Source organism: Pelophylax lessonae, assembly GCF_965119305.1.
Source record: "Pelophylax lessonae genome assembly, chromosome: 4".
Taxonomy (NCBI): Eukaryota; Metazoa; Chordata; class Amphibia; order Anura; family Ranidae; genus Pelophylax; species Pelophylax lessonae.
In genome coordinates, this window is record NC_138771.1 from 176,446,571 (window position 1) to 176,456,552 (window position 9,982).

The 9,982-nt window shown below is 40.4% G+C and overlaps 1 protein-coding gene across 1 annotated transcript in view; it reads left to right on the plus strand.

The window, feature by feature from the left end:
• OPTN (optineurin) overlaps positions 1-6,663 on the plus strand; it is a 64,486-nt gene extending 57,823 nt beyond the window's left edge. The window contains exons 11-13 of the mRNA XM_082256806.1: positions 4,233-4,357; positions 5,107-5,174; positions 6,396-6,663. Coding sequence (XP_082112932.1) covers positions 4,233-4,357; positions 5,107-5,174; positions 6,396-6,508 — 306 coding nt within the window. The 3' untranslated portion in view covers positions 6,509-6,663. The remainder of the gene's footprint in view (positions 1-4,232; positions 4,358-5,106; positions 5,175-6,395) is intronic.
• Positions 6,664-9,982: the final 3,319 nt, after the last annotated feature.

Consider the following 9,982-nt stretch of genomic DNA (forward strand, 5'->3'; position numbering starts at 1 on the left):
TATGATTAAAGCTCTCAAAACCTCCACCGCCCCCGGCCCAGATGGCTTTTCCTCTTCCTATTATAAAACCTTTGCCACAATTCTTGCCCCCAGACTTGCTAAATTATTCAACCATGTTCTTCAGGGAGGAAACTTTCCAGCAGAAATGCTCCTGGCTAACATGTCCCTCATCCCGAAACCGGATAAAGATCATTCCTTTCCTCAAAATTATAGGCCCATCTCGGTCATGAATAATGACCTTAAACTATTCGGCAGACTGCTAGCTAACCGACTATCCAATGTAATTCATAAATTTATCCACCCTGACCAGACCGGGTTTATTCCAGGTAGACAGCTTTCAGACAATATTAGGCTAGTCGCTAATATTATTAATGACGCCAATCTTAGTAAATCCCCTACATGCCTTGTGAGTCTTGATATTCATAAGGCTTTTGATGGCGTCAGCTGGCCTTATCTAGAACACCTTCTTCCTAAGTATGGACTAGGAGAAGGGTTCATTCATGGATTTAAAGCTCTATATCAGTCCCCTCAAACAAGAGTTCGCCTTCCCGGGTGTAACTGAATTTTTCACTATACATAGAGGTACGAGACAGGGCTGCCCACTTTCCCCCCTCCTGTTCGCTCTAGCAATTGAACCCTTGGCTACAGCCATTAGAAAGAATGGCCTTATTACTGGGCATTACAAGGGGGATAACTAATACAAATTAAGTATGTATGCTGATGATGTTTTATTATTTTTATCCAAACCTCACATTTCACTCCCTCACTTGCTGATCGAACTAGAGAGATTTCGATCCATGTCAGGCTTAGGGGTAAACCTCTCCAAATGCTCTATTATGCCGATTAATCTGCCTAATTGGATGCAAACCTCCATCAGAGAGAGTTTCTCTTTCACCTGGTGTTTGAGATCTTTTCGCTACTTAGGGGTCCAGATTACTCCCCATTATGAATCACTATTTATATCCAACTTCCCTCCAGTATTTAAAAAATTTGCTATTGAAGACGTGGTCTTCATACCACATCTCGTTTCTGGGCAGAGTTACAGCCATAAAGATGATTATCTTACCTAAGGTCTTGTTCTTCTTTAGGGCCCTCCCCGTTAATGTCCCTAAATCTCATATCAGCTCTTTTCAGCGGGAGATTTCTAAATTCATATGGAACGGTAAGAGATCCAGATATAACAGTCATATACTTTATGCCCCCCAATCCCAGGGTGGCCTGGGCATTCCAGATTTATGGTCCTATTATCTCTCCGCCAAACTCATTCAAATGGCTCAATGGAATGCAGACCCCGAGAGCATTCCCTGGCTTTCGTTCGAACAGGCCGCAGTTTTTCCGAACTTTCTCTCGGCGGGTCTCTGGAATGGTGCACAGCCGTCTAGTTATAACGCAATTGCGAACAAAATTGTTGTTCATTTATACAGGCTGTGGCAAAGATTTAAAACCCCCTTGGGTCTGTTGTCACGAGTCTCTCCGCTAACATCCTTTTTGGGACACTTTGACTCAGGTTTACACTCCCTCTAAGCAGAGAGGACTTATCCCCTTGGATAACCAGAGGCCTGGTGAACCTCAAAAAGCTCTCCATAGGCAATATTTTCTGTACATTTGAACAACTGGTAGATTTATACGGTCTTCCCAGCTCTGAAAGGGACCACTATACTCTGGTGAGGACATTTTTCCAATCACAGGACCTCCTCACACTAAACCCTCCATTTACCATTTTCGAAAACATTTGCTCCGCCTCACCTAGAGATCGAGGGCTTATATCTAGCCTTTATTCTCATATCGTTACTAGCACCCTCCCAGATAAACATAAGTATATGACTAGATGGGAACAAGACCTAGGTTGTAGTTTCTCCATTCCAGAGTGGCAACACATGATTTCAAACATGCGTAAATGTTCACGCTCTAGTGCATGCAGGGAGACACCCCTAAAAGTAGTTACAAGATGGTATTTGACTCCCTCCTTGATTCACTCATTCTACGATTGTCTCTTCCCCTCTGTTTCAGGGGCTGTCCAGAAGAAGGTAATTTACTTCATATTTTTTGGAGCTGCAAATGTTTGTGACCCATATGGGATCAGGCACAGAGACTGGTGACCAGATTGGCTGGGTCAGAGGTTTCTCTCTCCCCTAAGATATGCTTGCTCTTTGTAAAAGTCCCTGGTGTCCCGAAATCTACATCTAATCTGATTCATACTTTGGTGTGTTCCATTCAATGGATGATAGCTTGTAATGGGAAATCAGATACTCTAGTATGGTCTCAGGTGCTCTCCAGGGTGGAATGCATCAAACTGACAGAAAAAATCTTTCATTCCCTTCATAGCACCATGATGACATTCCATGCTAAATGGGACTCTTGGGACAATTGTGTTGGACCAGTTAGTACTTTTTAACCTATATGGTATGTCTAACTAGACAGTTCTGACCCCTCAGGTGTATTTGACTACTTTATATTCTGCTATATTATGACCAACGTTTATTGCACACTTGCTATGTTTTCAGAGTATTTTTCTATGCAATATATTTTTATATATAGATGCGATGTTACATTGTTGACCTGTGTAAAAGTTTGTTTTTGTTTTTTTGTATTGACTTTCTAATAAAATCTTTTGTAAACAAATTATTATGCAAATGCTATTTTTCACATTTACCTAAATAATTGATTTAAATAACGTGAATTATGCTGACTGTTATCAACTATTTGGAGTACAATTCAAATTTTATTGAACAAACCTCCTAATAATAACAGTATTTTTTTAAAACCTAAACACTTACAATGCACTGTTCCAAATTATTATGCACTGTAAGTTCCAAAACACTTTATAGGTTGTAAAGAACTGAAAATTGTCATCTGTTGCGTTTGCAGCATATTTACTGAAATCAAAAGCTATTTCAATCAAACTTTTGACAACATTTTAACTTTTTAAACATTTTAACAGGTCACGCTACATTTTAACATATGACCCCTTATTTGATAGCAGCTTTACAAGTCTTGCATCCATTGAACTTGTGAGTTTTTGGACAGTTTCTGCTTGAATTTGTTTGCAAGATGTCAGAATAGCCTACCAGAGCGGCTGTTTGGATGTAAGTTGCCTCCCCCCCTCATAGATCTTTTGCTTGAGGATACTCCAAAGGTTCTCAATAAGATTGAGGTCAGGGGAGGATGGAGGCCACACCATGACTTTTTCTCCTTTTATCCCCATAGCAGCCATTGATGCAGAGGTATTCTTTGCAGCATGATATGGTGCATTGTCATGCATGAAGATTATTTTATTACGGAAAGCATAGTTCTTCCTTCTGTACCAGGGAAGAAAGTGGTCATTCAGAAACGCCACATACTTTGCAGAGGTCATCTTTACACCTTCGGGGACCCTAAAGGGGCCGACCAGCTCTCTTCCCATGATTCCGGCACAAAACATGACTCCACCACCGCCTTGCTGACGTTGCAGCCTTGTTGTAAAAGGGTGGCCGTCCACCAACCATCCACTACTCCATCCATCTGACCCATCCAAGGTTTTGCGAGGCATGGAGGGGCCCACTTTCACCCCAAATCCCTCCTGGGGAGGGTACCATACCAGGAACCAGGCGGGCACCGCTCCAGACAGAACCCCCTGCCATAGAAATGGGGGGCTGTTGGCCAGGAGGAATGCTGTGACTGGGGCCAAAACCCGGTCGTATGCGACCTCGCGAGGTGTTTAACTCACAGGCCAGCCCCCATCCAGTGGGGTTATGACGCGGCCGACCTAATGTGGAGCTGAGGTCTGCTCTCGCTCGCTGGCCAAACTGGGGTGACCACTGGATCTAGATTATCCAGCCCGTCGCCCAGTCCAGCAGTTGATTTGTAGATCTCACAGGAAAAAAACACGTATCTAAAAAGAGATACCAGCAAGGAATTAGGTCCTTACTCCTGACTAGGAAGAAAAAAAAAAACTGAGTACCTATAGCAGAGAGAAAGGGAGTATACCCCCTGGGACTGCCCATATGCGTAGCTAGACTTTTTTTCTGCCTAGTGTCCTACTCCTGTAGGGGGCAGTATAACACAAAATTTAAGAAGATCAGGAGCTGTGTCAGTCAATGAACAAAAGAGAAATTCTTGTTCTATGGCATAACCGCTTGGTACTGTGCTGACCTTTGACATGACTATTATACAGAGGTTAAAATAAAGGAATTAAAATAAAGCATATTGCAGTTCATTAGTGCACTTTTTATACATAAATCTTTTACTTATAGATTGATGTCTACTGTTCTGATTTTCATGCGGAGAGAGAAGCCAGGCAAAATATTCATCAAGAAAAGGAGGACTTGGCAACACAGCTGGCACTCATGTTGGAAGAAAACGAATCCCTGAAGGGACGGTAGGTATTTACTGATGGTAAATAGCTTAAAATTAAAGCAAATCATATTTGCATGAACCCCAGGCTGAATATTATTGCAGTATAGTTTGATAGACAGAGCAGCACTAGCCAACCTGAGGTTCAGCACCTCACATGGCCCCTTTAGACTTTGTACATCACAGTAAGATTCTTAATATACTTTTTACAGGGAACATAAGTGACACAAAAGCGTTTTTATTTACCCCTCCATGCTGCATTATGGAATGGCCCACATGGCCTGCTCTAGTCGAGTCATGTTATGACATATGTAATGGCTGAAATCTAGTGCTGGCTCAATGGAAATCTTCCATCCTCTCCCATCCCTCAGCAGTAATCTTCCATGGCTCTGGAACATACAGCCACTTCACCCCCCCCCCCCCCTCCTCTTCTCCCTCCATTTATGGAAACTTTACTATAGGTTTTCTATCAAAAGCACCACATAAATCGATGATGGGCAATACATGAAAGGTCCGCAACTGCCATTCAAAGGAGCGCTTTTTATTGATGGATGCTACAGTACAGCTTCTTCGAATGTGTTGTATGGGGAAAGACTATTATTAGGGAGTGCCTATGACAAGTCCGGCAGCTGTGTTATCTCTGGGGGGGTTAATTGCATATTTGGGTTGGGGATCAGAGGACTGAATATTTCAACTAGGTCAGCTGGCATCAGCACAAGGAACATTTCTCATTATAATGTAGGTAATGTAACTAAATAAAATATTTTCTTACAGGCATTCTATAGAGCAGCTTCAGAGACGCCATGTGCCTTCATCAGAAGGTCCCCACCTCATGTCAAGAGGTAAGGTCCTGAAAATGTCTGAAAGTCCTTCTCTGTTTCAAGCTGTTGTAAATTGCTGTTTGGGTGTGTTTTTTTTTTTTTTTTTTTGTGACAGGCCAGAGCCATGATGGCTCCACTCCCGCGCATGTGTGGGGGAGCTGTCGTTCACAGCACAGATATCAGAAGGAACGGCACGGATGGGCGTTCCTTCAAACCGCATGCGCCGATTACCTCATCGGCTGCATGTAATGTAAATATCTCTTAAACAGTACATGTTTAGGAGATATTTACGGTACCTATAGGTAAGCCTTATTATAGGCTTACCTATAGGCACAAATTATGTCTTTTAAGTTTACTTCCTTTAACATATTTTCAGCTATTTTTTCATGGTGCATAATAAAGTATACCTAGAGTGGCTAAAACCAGTTTGCTGTTCATGCAGTGTGTGTCTGTTTGAGGCAATCTTTTTTTCCCCCTTCCTGTCTTAAGATATAAAATGAAGTAAAGGTGTGAACTCTCCAAAGGCAGGAAAACCCCTCTCTGTTGCAACTAGCAAAAATGTCTTCATTGGAAGAGTCACTATTCCTGTTAACAGTGATATCAATTTCGTATTTTATTTTAAATACAGTCTCAGAGAATTCACCGGGATAGATAGAGAGCATGCTTCTCCCTAGATGGTCACGAACAACAAAAAGACCTGACAGAAGGTTTAACCCTTTCCTACACTATGCTAAATGAAAATAGAGTTTGGATATTAAAAAAATCAGTTAACCATGAAAAACAGGCTTTTTTTTTTTTGTATATTTATTTCAAATTTTTAGAATGATTGATTGATTTTCACTAAAGAGGTTAGTAATTTAAAGCTGTACTAGTGGAAAAGCGAGCAGCAATACTTACCTTTCTTATTCTCTGCCCAATCTGCTCCTCTCCTACTGTGAGCATGGGCCCTCAACATGCTCGCATGCAATGCAGGACCGCTGATCCTGCAATGTAAGTTATGATGTTGGAGAGGCTGGGACTGGATAAATGGCAAAAGGAGTGACTTCTTGGTAGTATTGTTTTTATATGCCTTTTCCCAGATGAAAATGGCATTTAAAGTTTGCAGGGGACACTACTTATTAGTTTTTTAGTGCTGACTGGAGTTTGGAGTAAACAAAAACTGTTACATGAGGTAAGCCATGGATGAAAAGTGCAAGCATATGGAAGTACCAGAACTTAAGTCTACAAATGTTTTTTTTGCAGGAGCGGAGTGCGTGGAGCAGCCAATTCTAAATGTGCATACATGTCCCAAGTGTCAGCTGACTGTACCAGATATGGACACGCTGCAGATTCATGTTATGGAGTGCATCACTTAAATGAACGCTGCTGAAAGCTTCAGAATAATTTAACTGCAAAGATCACGTTTGTGTTATCTGTCTCACAATCTGTCATCGGATCAATTTTATGACATGTAATTTACATAGCTAAAGATTGTTAATATGTAGTTTATACAACTGTATACTTAAACCATCCGGGGACTGTGTACTGCAGCAAAACCAGTATTTAGCAAATTCTCTAGGTAGAAAAAAAAATACTTAGAATTGTTGGATCACAAGTTAAATTGTAGACAGTGTATACCAACTCTTGAGATTACTGCTTGTTATTGGCAATTTACGCTTTCTTTGAGCGTTAAGAGTTTTCACTACACCTATAGCGTTCCAACAGCAGACTTGCAACTTTTCTACATAGTAGCCTTATTTACCTTGTCTATTTATAGAACACATTTGTATTTTGTGATCGGTTCACTGTAAGAATACAAAGTGCTCTGTGGTTCTACGACAGAGCAGGACAAAATACAGGACAGCAGCTGCGTAGGAAGAAAAGTGGCAAGTCTCCTGCCTGGAGTACTGGAAGAATAGCAAAAGGTATACTATCGGAGCTCAGTGAAAGTTAATTGTAGCTATCCAAAAGGTGGTATACCCATCCTGGAATTTAACTGTCTGTAATCCAGCAGGAAAGAAAAAAAACATCCTTTGTATTGCAAACATTTCAACCAGGCAAATGGGGATACTTATGCATCTAAAGCTTAAAAACATAAGCTTCAGAATTCTTACTTTTACATATTAGTCAAACGTTGCGCCTCATAAATGTTACTGTCACAGCTTTTTAAAAATACAGTAATACTTTTCAGTGCACAGTTCCTTGCCAACCATGGGCTTAAGACACATTATAAATGCTTTGGATAAGTCCATAAACTGCAATCACAGGCAATTCACTAAACAGAGCCAAGCCTCATTTTTTGGCATTTTTTAATTACACAACCTTGTTTCCTTTTACAATATTCTTTCATTCTCTGTTTCCCGTTTATTTCTACTAACTCCTAATTGTTAGATTTTGCACTGTCTGGGAGCTTCTATACAATGTCATATTACATAACTGAATAAAAACTACTTTGATAGTTAAGACAGACTTGACTTTTGGCAGGTAAATTACTGTATAATATAATGTAAAGAGTGATCTGTCATTTTTACAGCTGTGTAAATTTGAAGGTTTACCTGTTTGACTTATGTAAATAAATTCTATACACAGTGAAACATAAAATTTATTTTGAATAATTATACATTTTATTCAATTGCTCTGTTTTCATTTACAAGTCTTTATATGAATGTATACAAAACATTACTGCAATGGTAATCTATCCTCTAGTGAGCTTGGATCATGAATTTTAGACTACACACGGGTTTTTAAGGACTGTCTTATACGTATGTACACCTCTTATTCTATGCAAATGGTGAATGCTAATCCTTGTGTAAAAAGGTTTATTTAAGTGCAGAGTTGATCCTCTGTATCAAGTGCTAAACAATGTTTTTTACCCAGTAGAAAAGTAGGACACTAAACATGGGAATATTTTTGAATTTTTAGGGACATAAAATAATATTTAAAAATGATCCTTTTCATAGCAGAGAGCAGTGGCTGACAGTCACCAGTGCTCTGAGAACTGAGTCATCTGCGGTGTTTGATCGATCAGTTCTCAGTGTTAGAGCGGGTGGGGGACTGATGCTGCATCCACCTAGGTAAGTAGGATTCAGGGGGAAAAAACGCCTTACTTCTCTTAACTTGCAGCAGCTAGCTTTATGATATGGATGTGGTGATGACAAACTGTATAACCCACAATATTTGGAAAAAATACCAGCTTCTGTCTTCAATATGCCATTATTCATACAAAAAAAAAAAAATAAAGAATCAATTATTTGCAGTACTGTAGGCAAATGGTTCAAGTGTAAGCTTCAAGTTGCAATGGAGTTTTCGTATTGCATCAGAATCTGATCCGCAAAAAAATAAAATCAACATGCCCTTACTATCTACTGTAGTACTTAATGCTAGCTTTGTTTAAATTCAATGGAGGGGTCGGAAGCTATCAGGTGAATAGATAAACAGATGAAAGTAAGGCAGGCCATACATGGTGCAAATTTTGCTTGATTTTCCCCCATTAACAGTGTGGATGTGGGAATCCCTCCTGCCAAGCCAATGTCTTCTCCCAGGGGAAGCCAGTGATTATTGCTAGCGGCTTTACCAGCCACTAGTGATGATCGCAAATAAAATCCAGCAGGCTGGTTGTAACTAAGATGATCAACTTGGTACATTCAGCCTGCCAACACGGTTTGAATCGATTCGAACAGTCTATGGCTGGCATAAGATGACCTGCTCCTAGCAAGGTTTGTCCGAACACCCAAGTTGCAGAGGCTAATTAAAACTATAGAGGTCTAGACAGTATTTGTTTTGCAAGTGTTCTTTGTTTATTTACTATAGTTGTTTTTTCAATATAAGATTTCCTTAGTTCATAATAAATAGAGGTAATGAAACGCACCAGCTGAAAGTGATGATTGTCCATGTCCAGCTCTGTTTCTGCAATGTGTTCTTGGAGATCAAATATATCTGTTGAACCCAATGTAAGTAGCGCATAGTGCTGCAGCCTAAGGACAGATATGCTATGTTTTGAGTTGCCATGATTCAGCGTACGACGCACAACCTTCTCCACTACTTCCAGAGTCCGAATTGTTCCATTTGAGGGCACAAAATAAGCTGTACCTTCTTTAACTTGCAGCAAGTGATAAGCATTTGTAAAATCCAGTGGGTGTTGTTCAGTCACAAGTGCCCATCTACACTTGTTACAGGACAGTTGGGTAAAGGCTTTCCTCACAACCCAGCCTGCAATGTACATTTCAGAATTGTTTTCTGCCACAGTTAACTTGGATGAGTAGATGTGATCAGGCAGCTCAATACTGGTGTCTGCAAACGGAGAGGAAACATTCTGTCCATATCCACAGAGACTCGGATCTATACTTGTATCGCCAAAGCTAGCTTCGTTCTCAAAATCTGTATCTACAAGTCCGCACTGTACCAAAAGCTTTTCTACAGCACACCTTACCTCAAAAGCAGTAGGGCTTACATCAGATCCATCTAAAATGACAGATAAAGTAATCAAAATGTGCTATACATCAAATCAGAAAAAGGAACACATAGCTGTTTTCCAAAGAATAAGTGTGCATGTCTTCTTGTATTGCTACAGACCTTATTACCATAATTCGGGGCTCCCTGGTACTCATACAATTGCTTGCCTGCTGATTGCTGCAGCTAAACTTCTGCTTTCACATGCACATCGTTATTTATGAATGTAATGAATTGTCTCACATCCTAATGTTTCGTTTTCTTTCCCTTTAAAACTCCGGTTTTGCTACGGGGGCAGCGGATTGGTCGATGTTGGATATTGAGTGTTTAACCACTTCAATACCAGGCACTTTCACCCCCTTCCTGCCCAGGCCAATTTGGTCATGCAACACTGTACCCAA